Source organism: Alosa alosa, chromosome 19, assembly GCF_017589495.1.
Source record: "Alosa alosa isolate M-15738 ecotype Scorff River chromosome 19, AALO_Geno_1.1, whole genome shotgun sequence".
Taxonomy (NCBI): domain Eukaryota; kingdom Metazoa; phylum Chordata; class Actinopteri; order Clupeiformes; family Clupeidae; genus Alosa; species Alosa alosa.
Genome location: NC_063207.1, coordinates 773,265 through 792,903, shown reverse-complemented (window position 1 = coordinate 792,903; position 19,639 = coordinate 773,265). Strand labels below are relative to the sequence as shown.

Below are 19,639 nucleotides of genomic sequence, written 5' to 3'. Positions count from 1 at the left end.
GCCCCGCCCATCTCCTCGGCTCCCAAAACTCCACCTTCACGTCCGAATAACTGAGTGTGGGAGAATCTGTGTGTGTGTGTGTGTGTGTGTGTGTGTGTGTGTATGTGCGTGTGTGTCTGTGTGTGTGTGTGTGTGTGTGTGTTTGTTTGTGTGTGTGTGTGTGTGTGTGTGTGTGTGTGTGTGTGTGTGTGTGTGTGTGTGTGTGTGTGTGTTTAGTGGCCAGAGCCATGCAGTTCAGTCACACTCACTAAACACACACACACACACACACAACACACACACTCTCAGTCTTTTCTTCTCGGTGTAAAAACATGGCGTGGTGTGTACAAACAGGCCGCACTGAGGTAAAAGCGCAGACTGCCTGTCGTAAGAGTTGAAAATGTCAAATTGTGCTTTGCATATGCATTCATAGGAGGGTCAGGGGAAAGTGGGAGTTTCACTTAAACTTACTTGCTATATTTGACTATTGGATCTGTCATAGCCTATACATGTACAAGTAGTGTGTGTGTGTGTGTGTGTGTGTGTGTTACTTGCTATATTTGACTATTGGATCTGTCATAGCCTATACATGTACAAGTAGTGTGTGTGTGTGTTACTTGCTATATTTGACTATTGGATCTGTCATAGCCTATACATGTACAAGTAGTGTGTGTGTGTGTGTGTGTTACTTGCTATATTTGACTATTGGATCTGTCATAGCCTATACATGCACAAGTAGTGTGTGTGTGTGTTACTTGCTATATTTGACTATTGGATCTGTCATAGCCTATACATGTACAAGTAGTGTGTGTGTGTGTGTGTGTGTTACTTGCTATATTTGACTGTTGGATCTGTCATAGCCTATACATGCACAAGTAGTTTGAGTAGAACTACTGATCTGCATTATCTGCTTGTTTGTTGACATCTCGTCATGTCTCTGCGAATGTGTCTTCATACAGATTAATTTAAAACATGCTGCAAAGATTGGACTACTACTTCAATCTGTAGTGTAGGCTATTTCATTAGTCTACTAGGATATTTGCTTTGTCTTACTCTGTATTCAGGCTATTTATTCATCATCTTCCATCCTTCACAAAGAAAAAACATGAGCACTTTGGTAACATTGGCTTGGACTCATCTGCAAGCCGCACGTCTTTGTACCATTCCGACACTGAAATTGTATTTTCCAATTAAATAAATAAAGAGAAAAATTACTTTGTTTGTGATCTGTCACTGTCTCAGCAAAGCTCTTGTGCACTTGTTCTCAAAGGCTCTAGACCCAGAGACAGTTGATAAACTAACCTAACATAGTTTTGCTAGAACAAGTAGCCTACCACAAAGTTGCTGAACGTGTGTTATTTCAGGTTAGTTTGCAACAATATACAAGTTTAAAGTCCTAAGATGCTACCTAGCTAGCGAACAGCACTAGTCGTTCCCATTCACTTTCCACTTACTAGCTAGCGAACAGCACTAGCCGTTCCCATTCACTTTCCGCGTACTAGTTAGCTCAGGTAACATGCAAAATTAAACTATTCCATGTCCGAAAGAGCTTCACACACAAGCAATAAAGAGTGCAGCTCAAAGTAATTTACATTTGGAGCATTTAACACAGTAATAGAGAAAAAATTGTAAACAAAACACCATAGACAGCAAAAGAAATGGACGAACAGACTTTGTTATTTTCAATGTACTCTTTTGATTTGGTCTCTGCATTTATCCCAATCCGTGAACTAGTGAAACACACATAGCGCACAGTGAAGCACACGCTAACCCGGAGCAGTGAGCTGCCTGCTACAGTGGCGCTCGGGGAGCAGCAGTGAGGGGTGTGTGTATGTGTGTGTGCGTGTGCCTGAAGCCCTAACCAGTAGGCCACGGCTGCCCCATGTGATGGGCACTGACACAAATTGAACGGTTTTCCCGTTGGCTTCCCATCGTACTGCGCAGACTTGAACTTAGCTACACACACACGCACACTTAGCTTCCCATCCAAACATTTCAGATTCAGTTGCTGCAAATTTGCGGCAAGGTCGTATTTTCACATACAAATTAGGTTTCTGGCAAACCGTTGTGGTAAACTTTTGTCAATGTTGCAGCAAATTTGCAGAAATGTCATATGCAAATTAGGTTTATCACCAGAAGTTCACTGGTAGTTTGCCATTCTTGGCTAAATGTGGTGGCAAGTCACTGGTGGAAAACTTCTCATTGTTGCCAGAACTTCGCTGGAAGTTTGCCTCTAGCGGCCAACACTGGCAAACTTCTGGCGATATTTTCTAGTGAACTCATTTGTTTCCCACAAATCACCCACAAGCTGCAAATCTGCCGCAAACGTTTCATTTTTGTAAGGGCTCGCATGCACAGCTCATAAATGATGGTGGTTTCCACTCCTGCCCTGAAGGGTGCAGCACCTGGTCTGAGGGAAGCGTAAAGGTGCAGCACCTGGTCTCATCTGGTCTGTTATTTGCAAAGAACTCCATATCCTATTCCTCACACGCACACACACACAGAGCTGAAGCAGACGTGTGTTTGATGAAGTGGTTCCTTTATTGTTGGGTTGAAAATGTTGAGCATGCGCACAGTTACACATCTGAGCCGGCCTTGCAGCGAAGAAGCAAACACGCAAACACACACATACACACACACACACACAGAGACGAGGCTGTACATGTCTGATTATTATACATTATATACTCCTATAATACAATCAATCACACACACACACACAACCTATCAGGCAGCTGAGCAGTGATCTGTGTGTGTGTACTAGTTCATGTCAAAGGGCAAAGGCTCTCCACAACCAACCCCCAAAGTGCTCAGGCATCTATTGTTTTTGCATGTGTGTGTTTGTGTCTTTATGTGAGAGAAAGAGAGAGAGTGTGTGTGTGTGTGTGTGTGTGTGTGTGTGTGTGTGTGTGTGTGTGTGTATGTGCGTATCAGTGATAGTGAACGCATCACTGTATATGAGTGTATATGAGTGTGTATGTGTGTGTGTGAGAGAGAGAGAGAATGTGAAATAATGCAGTGGGGGGGAAGTCCAGCAACTAACAGGTGATCAGAGGCACGTTAAATAAACACACACACACACACACACACACGCACATTCTCTCAGCATGAATGAGTACAGGCAGGTTCACGCACACACACAGACGGAGGGGTCTGTGGGCGGGGCTTTTGCGCTATGTGGCTTATGATTGGTCCATGGGCTCAGTAGGGGTGGAGTCTTCCTCCATCTGCTCCGCCTCCTGCTGCTCCTGAGTCTGGAGTGTGGCGCTCTGCGCGTGTGTGTGTTTGTCCATGGACGCCTGGATGGACCACACCATCTCCTGCAGGCGCTTCCGCTGCGTCTCCACGGCGACGGGATCCAGGCCGCGGGCATCCCTCATTGCCGTGGTAACGACGCCGGGTGCCATGCGGACCAGCTCACGCTCGAGGGGCGGAGCCACGCTGCCACTCAGGTCCACCCCGCTGCTGTGCTGTCGCGTGATTGGCCGGTGCTCTGAGAGGGGCGTGGCCGGGGAGCTGCCCAGCGAATGGCCTTTCCCCTGGAACACAGGGACCGCCGAGGCCGCCTCCTTCTTCCGCACCACGCCCCCACTGCCCAATCGCATGCCGGCGTGGGAGGGGCTTCCGTCTGCGGGCAGCTTAAGCCCCGCCTCCTTGGCCATCTCGTCCACCCCGGGGCCGATGGGAAAGTGGCCGGCGGCGTCCGCACACAGCTCCAGCCGGTCGTCACGGGAACTGTACACAAACACACGCCCGGAGAGCTGGGGGAGGGAGCAATGCTTCCCATCCAACAAACCTGCAGATACAGATACACACGCACACACATATTAAACACACGCACGAACACACACACACACCACGCACGCATGCACGCACACACACACATGAATATCACCCCCAAGGACATTTGCAGACACACACCACGCATGCACGCACACACGCACGCACGCACAAATATCACCCCCAAGGACATTTGCAGACACACAGACACACACACGTATATCACACATACATGAATACCACCCCCAATGACATTTGGACAGACACACACACACACACGTGACCCGCCATATGAAAACCAGCAGCAAGTCGGCCTACACGAAATCGCACAAAACACTTCAAATTAGAAAGATTTCGTTTTTTTGCAGAATGTGCAAGTTGAAGTCATGAAGAAAGAAGCCACTCCATGTTTCAGATAACAGCTATGGTTGCCTTAAAAGTATACATTTTGTTGTTGAAATTGGGTATAGTGTTGGCAAAAATCTGCCTCTCTCTCTTTGTGCTGGGGCGTGTTGGCTAATTTCCATACTGAACTGCAGTTGGCCATTGGTGTGCTTTTTTTTCCGACCAATCAGCTGCACGTTACAAGCGATACACATGGCTACTTAAAATACAGCGACCCTGGAACTCTCTCCTTGGGAGACATTCGGGTAGCGACAAACTTTCTCCAGAGCTTATGTACAAAATACGGAGTGATTCTATAGCTGCCGAAAGAGAGTGGCAGGACATGCAAATCATTGGCCATCTTGAGGCAAACAGACGTACAGTAGTTACTTCGGCGATGACTACATCCACCAAAAAGCTGCAGACGAAAAGAAAGTCCCCCCAGACCACGTATTTCATCGGAGGCAATGAAGTCTGCAGGAATACTTTTCAGTTTCTCATGGCGTAAGTAGTCCCTGTTACATTGCAATCCCTACATTGCTTGCTAGCTAGCTAAATTGTTATTAGCTAGCTCAGTACTGTCGTTTAAAGTGATATGCACATCAAAACTAAGCTGTAATGGGAGGTTTTTAGCTAGTAATGTGAGCATCTGCTATTAATTTGAATAATGCTTGAATTGCTTGAATGGACTGATGCTAATGATCTAGCACCTAGCCTACTGGAGGACAGTTTGTATGAATACATCCAGAGTAAGGTGCAAAGGGGCCTGTTAGCATTGTGTGAATTGAATGTGACACTAATGGTTTAGCAACTAGTCTACTTGAACATTAATGACTTCAGTGCTGCTCTCTGTTCTGCTTCAATGAAACGTTTAGCGTTCATCAGGTAGGCCTAGTGGAAAACAGCTCTCCTGAGAGTCAGCTCAATATCCCACAGCTTGTTGGAACGGCAGATGGCAGAGTGTTTGCAGAAGCATCTGAGTCCCTACTTCAGAAGGCTTCCAAAGATCAAGAGTTATCAGCACTTCAGGTATTTATATTGAAACTTTTACATTGTGTTCATATAAAAAATAATTGGTTGATGATGGTGTTTTATGAGAAATAGTTAGCCATTTTTAAAATGTCCTGTTATTTGCTTACAGCTTTGATGCCAAGAGAACAGGTGTGGTGCTTGCAAAAAGTCACTGTGATGCAGAACCTGTGGAATTTCAGTTACTGCGCAATTCAGCGGTTCTGCCCCCTGTTGACAGTCTTCCTGTCCTGGTCCCATCTGACTGAACATTGACAGGCAGACCTATCTGCATGAAAAAATCAGGCCCTTCTGTGCTGATGAGGCAAAAGACATCACATGCCCAGCACCAAGGGTCAGAGCACAGAAGAGTCCACAGAAGAGTCCGCAGAAGAGGATGCGGATGTGATCTCACCAAATAATTGGACTCTCCTTCACAGCCTCTTGCTTGCTATGTTAGCCTTTATGCACAGCCTCTCCCTCCCTCCAACAGCCTGGACTAAATTCACTTAACTCTAGTTCTGACTTATTGTGTTGCCTCCAAAGTCTACTGACTTAAAACTGCACTGTCTTGCCTTACTTTTTTGCACTTTACCAAATAATACCTGAACTCTCCTGTACCACAGGGTCAGTCCCTGCCCTGTCACCCTTATCACACTTATCATACAGCCTCAGCACATTCATGTGGACCTTGTTTGTTATTATGACCGCCCGGCATTGGCAGCGCGGTCATATAGGTTTAGTCAGATTTTTTTTTTTTTTTCTTTTTTTTAGCATGTCCAAATTTCCGTCAAGGATTCCCGGGACACTGTAACTGGGGTACCACGAAAACTTGGTGGGCATGTAACCCCACATGGATAGCATGGAACCTCCTGTTTTCGTTTTTGATCTGTAGCCCCCAGCTGGACTGGACCCCGAAGGAGGGTAGGGCAGACACAGTTTTCTGTGAATATCTCGAGAACCGTAGGGTTTAGGAGGACCATTTTTTTTTATGTTGATCTCAAAGGGCCATGTCAGCCCATTCCATAACCACTCATTTCATGTATAAGCCACCTAGTTAAACACAAAAAAAGTAAAAATGAGGTGTTGTAATCGCGGGTATCTGTGACCTAACATAGTCAAAACTGCACGAAATTGGTAGTGTAGGATCATTATGACACCCTCTGAATGCATGCCAAGTTTAGGTGGAATTCCGTTCATGGGGGCCACACAATAAATTAATTTATGTTACTATACACCAACTGGCCTGTAGGTGGCGGAGACAGTTTTCTGTAAATATCTCGAGAACCGTGGGGCCTAGGAGGTCCACCTTTTTTTTTGTATGTTGGTCTTAAGGGGGCATGTCAACCTATCCCATTACCACTTATTTCATGTATAAGCGCCACCTAGTTAAAAATTAAAAAGCAAAACATTAGGTGTTTTCATCACAATATCTCTGGCTGACATGGTCAAAACTGCCGCGAAATTGAAAGTGTAGGATCATTATGACACCCTCGAATGCATGCCAAGTTTCGTGGACTTTCGTTCATGGGGGGCCTTACAATAAAATAATGTATGTGTACATTTAGTGACCGTACACCAACAAGGATTCCCGGGACACTGAAAGACCGGGGTACACGAAACTTGGTGGGCATGTAACCCCACATGAATAGCATGGAACCATCGCTTTTTTTTTTGATCTGTAGCCCCCAGCTGGACTGGACCCCGAAGGAGGGTAGGGCAGACACAGTTTTCTGTGAATATCTTAAGAACCGTGGGGCCTAGGATGACCAATTTTTTATGTATGTTTTTGCCTCCAGGGGTCATGTAAACCCATTCCATATGCACACATGTGCATAAACAGATACACACTGCACACACATACATTCACAGTAATCCCTCATTATGACACATACTCACACAGTAGACATATATACGATGCATGCATGCACATGCACACACACAGGCACATAAACAGGCAAACACACACATGCACACACACACCCACCCACACACACATAAACATAAACATGTACACATACACATGCACACAATTCAAGAATTTCTCAGAATTATGAACAGGCAAGATGGGGTGGGGTTGTATAAAATGTATATTACATGTTAAATCTATGAACTAATCATGTTTTGGTACTTGTTGTCTAGCAGACACCAGTGAGAATTGAGACTGCATAATGCAATTCAGTGAGACAGTTAGAATCATATATGCCTTTCAGCGTGACTTATTTTTGTGGAAAACAAAAATGGTGCTGGACTGGGCGGCGGTCATATTTTGTACCGCTCTGCGGTACATCTAGTTTAATATCTTTTTCATAGCATCTTCATTCTTATTGTCTAGAGTATAGGATCTTTATTCTTATTATCCTATTGGATTCATATTGACATGTTATTGGGCCTTCTATTGGGAACTTCTAGATGTGATTTATACCTTGGATTATGGGATTGTAACATCTTACCCTGTGTATTAATGCATGCTATTCAGGGCCTTTTGTAATAAAAGCATTTGCATTTCAATAAAGTACCTTCTAATTCTGATTATTCAGTGTCCAGTGAAGTGCCTAATGAAAATAACACTACATCAATATTAACAACACTACAATTCTTTCTGCCCTGCAGGCTAGCAGATCCAGGTGTCACAGTGACACCTGTAGGGGGAAGGGCTACAGATACCAGATGTCACAGTGTGACATCTGTAGAGGAGGGCTTATCTCAATGAGATGCAAATGAGCACAATTGTCTTTCCTTTGACTCAGGTGAGGTGAGAATTTGCAAATCTATTAGGCCAGTTTTCTCAGTTTTTCAGAGGGGTATACATTCATATGACCACAACTTATTCAAATATTATCAGATCTCCATGAGTGAGACATCATTGGATAGCTTTGAAACTACACTTTCAGAATCTGTGAATAACTCAAAATGTCTCTGGGGAGTCATGTAGCTGGTTTTCATACGGCTGGTCACATATGCTGATGCTTTTATCCAAAATGACTTACAAAAAGGGAACAATCAAGGTGCGACTAGTACACGTTACTCACATATAGGGGTGTCACGATTCTCCAAATTCTCGATTCCATTTAATTTTCGATTTTAAAGTCCCAATTCGATTCGATTTTCGATCTTTTAAATATTACTATAAATGTTATTTACTTTGTATGGGCCTTTTCTGTTTCGGGAGGGGGGGGCTCACTTTTTACTTTGAAAGCTCCTACTAAGGGGACTATTTGAGCTACTACCTCAGGGTCTCTCACTGGTCTCCTCCCTGTGCACCACGACTGCTGTACATGCCAACTTGGCACATGTGTGTATGTGTGTATGTATGTGTGTGTGTGTATGTATGTATGTGTGTGTGTGTGTGTGTGTGTGTATGTGTGTATGTGTGTGTGTGTGTGTGTGTGTATGTGTGTATGTGTGTGTGTGTGTGTGTGTGTGTGTGTGTGTGTGTGTGTGTGTATGTACATGCCAACTTGGCCAAGGCAGCAGAAGCACCATTTTAAGAATCTCTGTAAAACTAAATCAGCTTCTATTTGCTTAAAGGAACACGCCACACCACCGTTTTTTGAAAATTGGGTTATTCACTGTGTCCCGTAGAGCTAGATAAGTGAGCAAAAACATGTGTCTCCGTGCATGCATGGTCTCGTCGCCGGATAGCATGTCCTGAGTAAAGGTGAGCCAACAACAAAAACAATCCCTAATTACCTCTTGTGTCCTGCATATTCACAACGAGTACAAATGGCAATACAGATTCAGACGAGGCGATTTCATTGGCTTGGGAGACATGGGGGCGGAGCACCAAGAGTATCTGGTAGAAGGGAACTCAGGGCTCCAGAGTGTGACCAATTTGGTCGCAAATGCAACGAAAATGTTTAACTAAAATGTTCCCTGGGTCGCACTGGTGCACCTAATGTCATAAGGTTGAGCGCCTAGACTTTACTCGCATCTGCTGTCTCTCCACGAACTTAGTGTTTGTTCTCCTGTTGAGTTTTCCAAAATAAGCTACACAACCTATTGGCAAACGTTTACATCTTGAGAGAGTTCCATCTAGGTAACTGTTAGCTCATGCGTCATGTCTATTATTAATGTAGTGATGATTTCAACAAAATCATAGAAATTAACATTGCAAGACACTTATCTCTTCTATGATCCCATACATATTTTCTTTGACTTGTTAGTTTTTTGTACATTTATTTTTATGAAAAGACATAGAAAACATAATGAATTGCATCCATATATCCTTGGAAGATGCGCGACTATTTACCTCTAGCCTAAAACCATGAGAATGAAAGCTCATTATTTTGACGTTCTTTTTAAAGTGACAAGCACTTAGACCAGACAAACCAACCTTAGACCAGCTTTTTTTAACGTTACCCAAGACGTGCCGCCTGAAATACACATGCGTTGTCACGGCTACATAAAACAAATCTTGCATACAGGAAGAAAGCTGTTAGGTCTTTTTTACATTTTATTTTATTCTCAAAAAACAAACGTTTACATCATGTAAAGCAGACCTGTTGGTTACCCAACATAATAAGCTATTTTAAATGTAAAGCTTCCAATGCATATCGCCCCCATCTGTCCGAACCCGACTATAATTTCTAAATATTTGTCCGAACCCGACCCGACCCGTCGGGACCCGTCGGGCTCGGGTCGGGTAGCCACACTCTAGCACACACACACACACACACACACACACACACACACACACGCATGCGCACACACACACACACACACACACACACACACACACACACTCACCCATGTCCTTCTTGACGATGTTGTAGAACACTCCACCAGGTTGGAACAGATGGGGAAGCTTCTTGGCGTAAGACCAAACATCTTCACCTGATGCACACACACACACACCCGACAGAACGTTATTACACACACACACACAACCAAAACATCTTCACCTGATGCACACACACACACACAACCAAAACATCTTCACCTGATGCACACACACACACACACACACACACACACACACACAACCAAAACATCTACACCTGATGCACACACACACACCCGACAGAACGTTATTACACACACACAACCAAAACATCTTCACCTGATGCACACACACACACACACACACACACACACACACCAAAACATCTACACCTGATGCACACACACACACCCGACAGAACGTTATTACACACACACAACCAAAACATCTTCACCTGATGCACACACACACACACACACACACACACACACACACACACACACCACACAGGCGTCGTCATTACACACACACACACACACACAACCAAAACATCTTCACCTGATTGCTCTCTGTGTCCTGCTGTTCCTTGTTTAATGTGTAGGTGTGTGTGTGTGCGTTTGTGTGTGTGTGTGTGTACAGTGGGCAGTGCTTCGACTTGGCCAGCTTCACTCGCGGTCTGCACGTGGGATCACGCGGTATCACGCGACTTTAATTTGTATTTTCCCAGTGAGACGCTGCAACAACCCAAACAACCGGTAGATGGCTCAAGTGAGCAGGGTGTCTCGTAAAAAGAAATGGAGCCTGGAAAACCCTACACAGACTTCACTACAGACTTTAGCAGACTGGTTTAGAAATAATTTAATAGCCAGAAATATGCCTGCCCTGCCCTAATAAAGAAATATTTGGTTAACTGCGAGTGAATCCCGTTTGCAGCCCGTGAGGAAACGCAGGGACAAATTAAACATTCTGGTTTTCTCTGAGTGCAACGATGATAGACAGACATCATTTGGACAAAATATAGAGCATATTAACCTCCTTTGCTCAGCCAAATGCCTTCCTGTTACGTCCTGTTATCACGGAGTTAGAGGCGATAAACGATTTTTGATGGTCACAAGTTTACTTCATTAGCGGTTTATATTTTTGATTACACGGTTTTGTGGCATTTAAAGGTTTGACTTTGTGCTTATTCAGTAGAGCATTTAGTGCTCTTCCAAATCCCAGACGTTCACATTGCATGTTTGTTTGTAATGGATGCAACCGCGAGATAGGCTACGCGTTTGACGGCAATGAGTTGTTAACAGACATGAACCAAGACATATAGCCCAGCAGCAATCTAGGGACTGATCGTTATTTATTGAAGGGGCCACCGGATGAATTTTGAGTGCTTCAGTCAAAAGTTGCATGACCCTCCCTTGCCTGCTAGAAATTGTTCAATGACCCTCCGACAGAATTGTTAAAAAAGACATGACCCTCCCCTGCCAATTGTCGCTGTCTTCAGCCCGCGCTGCTTTGCGCCACAGCCACACACTGTGATTACGTTCTTAAATCAATCTTTCCCGTGAGCTTAATGCTACCAATCCTTCCTTTTCAAATGTGTTGCACCTTTTTGCACAATTTCACAAATAATCATATGTGATTAATAATATGACAAATAATCCCTGTGCACGGGGACCAAAACAATGCATGCCGACTTTTTCCGTGTTTATGTATTTTAACATGCCAACTTCCCCCCCGCTGTCTTGCCGTTTTAATGTTTTCCCGTAGAATATCCCATATTTTAATACTCTCATAACAGCCCTGCCATCAGGCCTGTCTCTGTGTTGCCCTGTTGCTACCCCTTGCCCTTCCAACGAAACAGATGTCTTCAAATCATAGTTTTCCTTGCTTGAAGGCGAACTTAGAGTGATGTTAACTATTTAAGTTTAACGGCGTGATTGTCGTGAGAGCACGATTTATTGGCGCTTGCATGTTCGGCCTTATGTCTACATGCGCACCTGAGGCTACTCAGCTACTAGAGAAAGAATTTCCCCTGTTTGTATGTTCCTCCAAGTTGGCCTACCATAACTTACCAACTCTGCACTGTAGACCCTAACTGGCTATTTATATTTTTCTGTGAAATAAGCAAATGTATTTGTTCAACTTTATGAAGCAGAATCACGCACTAGGCTACTTGGAACATAACACATTTGACAAAGGACAGATGTATGTTATAGTGACAAAATATTAACTTTCAGTGTTTTACGATGTCTTTGTCATGGGGAAGTGTTTTTCCCCATGCATTTATTCTAGGCTACTGTCAGTGACTGCCGTGGAGAGAAGCGGGTTCTGTGTTTTACGTTCATGTCAGTGACTGGCCGCGAGAAGCGGGTCTGTGTTGCGTTGCGTTAATTTATTTTCAATTGGGCATGCTGTGCCGTGTCGGTCCCACAGCTCAGTTCTGACAAAGCCGAATTTACTCCTTTTGAAACAATGAGTCGCCAGCTTTGTATGGTTATATTGCTTGACAGGGGGGATCCCAAGCAGCTTTCAGCCATAAGGCTACTTTGAGAACATTTCCTAATTCACCCGACACTAATATTCAAAATGTTGAAAACTATTTCGGCATAGCCTATTAACTGACCACCCGATTCACGTTGGGGGGGCAGAGGGGGCCATCAGACATTTGTGCCCAGTTAATCCGGCCCTGTCCCCAACAAATCACACCTTCCCACCAGCTGTGACAGCTAAGAAGTCAAGAGGACTCCTAACTCACAGACCTATTCACAAACCGGTTTTGTGGCATTTCGCCTGTTTTGAAATCCTATGCGGCTACAGGAGCTTCCAATCGCGAGGAAGCAATTTTGCATTGTAGGCATAACTAACATGCAATAACGCCACCAACAACAACCAAAACTAGGCTACTCATTGTCAACATGTAAATTAAATGTAACATTATTGTGAATCAAATTAAAATGTTCTCTTTTGCAAAACGAAGGCATAGGCATAGTAACAGATTAATTTAATAATGTTACAAAGATACTACATCAATCCGTATGTTTCATTAGGCTACTAGGCTATTTGTTTTGCCTTACTCTTGATTCATTTAGGCTAGGCCTTTTTATTCAGTTATTCATCATCTTCTGTCCTTGTGTAGCGCACGCATTCTCAGACCTGTCACCTGCCATTCATCGTAAGGGAGGTGTTTGGAATCATTCCCGCGTTACAATCATCAGCCAATCAAGGTGGTCACTTCAGTCAAACTCGTGCACGAGTAATAACGTCATCCATAGCAACGAAGACTCACTCACTCTTAGACTGTTAGTCAAAGATTCTAGAGCGCTCAGCTCCAGAATCTGTTCAGGAGTTGTCATTTTCCCTTACTAAGTCTAGGTCTGAAAGGCTTTGTGAATAACTTAATAAGAGAAACTCCTATAGCTAAAATCTTTTATTGCTATTTAGGAGTAGCCTACTCCTAGTGGTAAGATAAAAGGCTTTGTGAATATGGCCCCTGGTGTTTAACCCAATGCATAGCCCATTTACACAAAATAATGGTCGAATATTAGGCTACTGATGATCATTGTTATTTAAGAACATGCAGAGCACCAAAAACATCTTGCTCGTAAAAAATCATCATACCGCACATTGTGGCGGGTCTGTTATTTAACCTACTTACTGTAGGCTGCGCAAACCACAGGCCTTTATTTTGGGCAAGCCTGCATTCGAGGCAGGCCTTCTGTTGAAGAATTTTATATAAAGCCTGCGCTAACAGTAATCCTCCTGCCCCCGATACCACAGCTGTGGATAGTGTGGAATGCAAGTAATAACACAATCCAATGTGCGTCTCAATTGTCCCCCGCTGACCACCTCACACATTTCTCTACATTTTGCAACGACCTTACATGACACAATGCCATAAAATGCCAGTGTTTAGGACACGAATAATGTTTGTAATGATACCAGTTAGGCCCTACGCTCAACAGTAACATAAGTGTAATGAGCTATTCATTGTCGAAGGTGCATGGTGAAGTGAAATTCTTACTTTGGAAAACAAACATTTGCCGATATCATTGGATAGGGAATAGGCCTTGTTTATTTTTTACATACCGGTAGCCTACAATGGCCAGTTCAGACAAAGCCGAAATTACTCATTTTGAAACATTTGTATGGTTATATTGCTTGACTTAAATCCCAGAGAGTAGGCTAGGCTACCGCACCCCACAGTGATGGGCCTAGCGGTCTTACGCGTTCAGTTCAGTTACTACAGTAACAGTATTTTATTTTACTTCTTATGGAATATATATTTTTTTTCACTTTTATAAAGGCTTTGTTTGAATGCTGTTGGAACAAATAGTAGTTGATTATAAAGGCAACTTTCTGTTGCAATATTCTGTGTGTTCTGGACTGCAGGTAAACTTGTTAAGCCAGTGGTTCTCAAACTTTTTCTTTCATTCCCCACTTTGATCAAGGGGGCATTGACTGATGATAGTGGAGATAACGTGTTATCCCGAGGCCTTTGCAAGTCAGCATCTCCGACGGTAGTCTACCCTATTAAAAATATAAGTTTTCGATGTCCCAAACGGAGAGCCATTCTTTATTGTTTTAACGATCTCTATGCTACTCACCAAAATGTAGGCATGGGAACATGATGAAGTATCCAACTGTCGTGTGTTAAATTATTGTGATTACGAGCCAGTGGTTTTCAAACATTATGCGTGACTCGGACATCTATGCAACAGACTCGTATCGTCCTCGCATTCGAGAGCTTCGTGCCAAGTAATGAGCGTTGTCGAGATGTTTGTGTGAATGAAACGAAGCGTATAGGCCATAGTGTGACATGCGTAAACCAATGGTGTAGAGATGACGCCACAGGGTTTTATTTAAGAGAGCCTACGTTTGTATGTAGGCAATTTATATTCACAATACTTGAAGGCCTACTAAAATAAATAGTATTTATTTTTTATTTTTTTGCATTGTTCATATTGGGAGTTTAAGAAGTAAATGATGTAAATACAACATTCAGTATATATTGGCACATAGTCTGTTTCCCTTTTTTAGGTCCTATTTTCAATGTCCTGGCCCAGCCAGTCTGTGCTTGTTTGTGTGTGCCTAGAGAAACGAGTGTGGATGTGTGTGTGTGTCTGTGTGTGTTGCTCTTCCATCCCATCTCATGTCCCTGTCTCTTATCCACTTCTGAATGACCATGGGTAAAGGCTTATTTGTTATTCACTTAAATATTAGGAGTCTACCTCATAAAATTGATCTTCTTAGAGCATGGCTCTCTTATAACAAACCTGCCGTTATTACTCTATCTGAAACTTGGCTAAATAGTAATGTATGTGATGCTGAAATAAGTCTTGATGGCTATAATTTATATAGAGCAGATAGAGGCAGTCGTGGAGGAGGAGTTGCTACTTATGTATCCTCAAGTCTATCTTCTGAGCTTATTATTTCAAGAGAAAGCCCCATGCATTTTGAATGCATTTTTGTTAGAATATGTTTTCATCAAAACAAACGGTTGATTATAGGAAACATTTATAGACCCCCTAACTCTCCATCCGAATCAACAAATAATATTCTTAGTACTATTAATTCCTTAAATTGTTCTGACGAAATTATAGTATTGGGAGATTTCAACCGAAATTGGCTTGATAGGTCCTCTTTGAAAGAGAGGAATCAGTTTGAAACCCTAAATCTTACTCAATTAATACGGGAGCCCACTAGAGTGGTGGGGAACTCTAGGTCTCTCTTAGATTGGATCCTGGTCACGCATCCCAACAGAATTGCTGATTCAGGTGTTCTATCTGATTGCTTCAGTGACCACTCAGTTATCTTCTGTGTTTTGAAAATAAAGCTACCTCGTCTGCCACCTAAAACAATCAAGGTAAACCTAATAAAAATTCCCTTACAAAACTAAGAATAAATAATAATATTATAAATGATCCCACCTCTGTAGCTGACGCCTTTAATCAGCATTTTTCTTCAGTTTGTAAATTACGCCCACCTGATTTCTGTTACTTCAACCACGTATATAGTAATGTAGCAAACAGTTCTCTCTCATTTACCACAATACTTTCCATTGAGGTACAGCAGGCAATCTCCGAAATTAAATCTGGAAGTGGTGCTGGTATAGATGGTCTGGAGATGAAGTTTATCAAGATTGCTTCTCATGTTCTAGCATACCCATTATGTGATCTATTTAATTTATCCATATCTACTTGCAAAGTTCCAGTCATGTGGAAGTGTGCTAGAGTAACACCTTTGTACAAAAGTGGTGATCCACTTGATCCTAATAATTACAGATTATTTCTATTCTTTCTCCAAACCAATCAGGATTTAGGCCCAATTATTCCACCACTACTGCTCTCACTGAATGTGTTAATGATGTTCCATCGTCTTTGGACAATAATATGCCCACTGGAGCAATATTTATAGATCTTACCGAAGCGTTTGATCTAGTTGATCACTATATTCTCCTTGATAAATTACATAACATTGGTCTTTCTGAACAGTCCATTTTATGGTTTAATTCATATCTTCACTGCAGACGTCAGTGTGTACACTGCAAAAACTGCTTATCTAACAAAATCTAACCAAGTGTTATTAATCTTATATCAAGATAAAAAAACTAGTTGGTATTGTTTTTTAGTATAAAGAGACTTACCTAGTGCTTTCTTGTGAAATCATTTGACTTAATTTAAAAAGAAATTGACTTATTTTAAGACATCTCATCTTGATAACAAGCAAATTTGTCTGCCAGTGCGTTAAGCAAATTTGTCCTAAAAACAAGCAAATTTGTCTGCCAGTGCGTTGAGCAAATTTGTCTTGATAAGACTCCTTAAAATAAGTTAAAGTCTTCTTAAATTAAGTCAAAATGATCTTTTGAGAGGGCTCTAGGTAAGTCTTTTCATACTAAAAACAATACCAAATAGATTTTTTAATCTTAATATAAGATCAATAACACTTGGTTAGAATTCATTTTTTGCAGTGTACTTTTCAATGGTGCTCTCTCCCAGTTCATGATAATGGAAAAGGGTGTTCCATAAGGTTCTTGTTTAGGCCCTCTTTTGTTTTCTATTTTCATTAATGACCTCCCACAAATGTGTTTGGACAGTCAAACTCTCCTGTATGCTGATGATACAGTTATTTATTCATCAAAACATGAAATTAATTTGATTAAATCCTCACTGAAACTTGATTTTAATACTATTCAAAAGTGGTTCTCAGATAATGGACTCATTCTGAATAAAACAAAGTCATACAGCATGTTATTTGCCACTAGGTCTGCCCAACATATCCAAGGTAATAGTATAACAATTAAATTCTCAGATGGTACTTTTATGGAGAATGTTGAGGAATTTAAATATTTAGGCCTCTGGATCGACTCCAGTCTTTCCTTCAGGCCTCATATTGACTCTATAGTGAAAAAAGTAAACTATAACTTAAGATTGTTATACCGTTCAATTAATTGCTTCACACAACAGATTAGATTAAGAATTGTAACTCAGCTTTTATTTCCTATTATTGATTATGCTGACATTGTTTATATGTGTTGTGTTGAGATGTCCGTTCCTAATCCATCATTGTCATATGTATCAGCAATTGAACCTCTTATCCCCAAAGGCCAGACGACAGCTACACTGGTTTTAGTTTGTTTATAAATGTATCTTTTTTAATTATCCTTTTTATTTGAAGCAACACTTAGTCATATATAGGTCAACTTATGGCCTTAGACACCTTGATCATCTCTTCTTTTCGGTCCCAAATATTTCTAAAGAAATCGGAAGACGTGCTTTCAAATTCAAAGCCCCCTCTGACTGGAACAGCTTGCCTTGTTCCTTAAGGTCTATCTCTTCCTTTCCACTTGTTAAGGCATCCCTCTTATCTTACTTGCAATTCGGTGACCAATGTAAATGTTTCCTTGGTGTATGACTTGCACTTTTTTTCATTAATGCACCTTCTCTCATTAATGCCCTTATTAGGATATTATGTATGTATGTGTGCACTAGTGGATATGTGCCTTTATGTGTACATGTGTATGTGTACAGTATGTATGTATATGTATGTACGTGTGTATGTATGTATGTATGTATGCATGGATGCATGTTTGCATGCATGTGTGTGTGTGTATATGTATTTTTGTATATGTAAGTTATATGTTTGTTTTGGTGGCTTTTCTAAATATGGTTCTCTCCTGTAATATCTTCATATCTTACCATACTGATCATGTGAATATGTTTTGGACAGTGGTGTGACAGGCTGGGGTGGTTGGTTGTGAGGAAGAGCTTTAGTATGTGTGAGTGTGTTTTGTGTTACTCTGAGGACCCCCTCGAAAATGAGATGTCCATCTCAAGGGGTTATCCTCTAATAAATGAATTTGAATTTGAGTATTTTATTTGTATTAGTTGTTTAGAGTAAAAAAAAAAAAAAAAATCGGTCGGTCTTAATGCAAGTTTACAACCGGCAAGTCGGTCGGACTAAAAGGGGGAAAAAAAATATTTGGGTCGGTTCTAAATTGACAGGGTCGGTCGGGTTACGGCAAACTAAAATATTTTTAAAGATGGCCTGGCAGTGTTTTTTTGCGCGTCTGCAGAAGTCAGCCAAATATGAATGTAATTCTGCGGCATACAGCAGATGTATTTGTTTATTGTACAGAAAAATAAAAATGACATGTCAAGCAGTCAATTGACTACATTGCAGTCAAGAAGTAAGCAAATTAATTTACGAAACCAAAACGTGGGTCATAGTTGTCTAAGCCTCTATTGCGAAGCCTGTTAAAAACGTCGCCAGATAGTATTAAATCGGCAACAACATTGTTTTCTGCAGAAGCCTACCCAAGGCTACAGATTAATTCTGAACAGTTATTTCTCTACTGGCTCAATTATCACACCACTGTTTTGATTTGCGTAGTTGCGTTAAACCCCAACACACTGACAATAATGTAGACAGCAAATTTCGTCAAGCCTTAAGACATACCCAAGTAGCCTAAATCGAGGTAATGTTTAATTATGCATGATTTATTTTGTTATTGAATTCGTAGGCTGGGATTACTCTCGGCAAGTCTCCTGCTTTTTCAGTAGGGGCGGCAGGCAGAGCGATGTACAGTGGCAGAGCGACGCACAGTGGCTGAAAGTGGTCCTAAAGCTTCACGCAGCTTCACGCCTCGTAATGCGCGAATGAAGTGGTCATTTGAAAGAGATGCCCACTGTATGTGTGTGTGTGTGTGTGTGTGTGTGTGTGTGTGTGTGCGTGTGCGTGTATGCGTGTGTGTGTATGTGTGTGTGTGTGTGTGTGTGTGTGTGTGTGTGTGTGTGTGTATGTGTGTGTGTGTGTGTGTGTGTGTGTGTGTGTGTGTGTGTGTCTTACCCATAAGTGTAGCCAGTAGGCAGAGGGATGAGATCTCCAGGTCGATGTTGTCTTGTAGTTCTCTTTCTGCACGGCTCATAGACTCCTCCCTCCTCTCCTCTCTGTCTCCCCCTCTCCTCTCCTCCCTCCTCTCCTCTCTGTCTCCCCCTCTCCTCTCCTCCTCTGCAGTTCTCCGCTCATCCTCCTCTCCTCCATTTACTTCAGACTCCTCCTCTGTCCGTAACACCTGCAAACACACACACACCCCCTCTTTGAAATAATGCGAAATAAACTGTAAAGTATGCGAAATAAACTGAAGTACACACACAAACACAACAAACACACACACACAAACACAACACAAACACACACACACCTCTTTGAAATAACATGAAATAAACTGGAGTACACACACAAACACTCATACAAACACAACACAAACAC

The 19,639-nt window shown here is 42.2% G+C and overlaps 1 protein-coding gene across 3 annotated transcripts in view; it reads left to right on the top strand.

The window, feature by feature from the left end:
* The window catches only part of si:dkey-97a13.12, a 5,948-nt gene extending 4,754 nt beyond the window's left edge, over nucleotides 1–1,194 (top strand). For all 3 annotated transcript variants that reach the window (XM_048270780.1, XM_048270781.1, XM_048270779.1), the window contains one exon: nucleotides 1–1,194. This exon is cut by the window's left edge and continues 116 nt beyond it. In XM_048270780.1, the coding sequence (XP_048126737.1) occupies nucleotides 1–50 (50 nt within the window). In that variant the 3' untranslated portion in view covers nucleotides 51–1,194.
* Nucleotides 1,195–19,639: the final 18,445 nt, after the last annotated feature.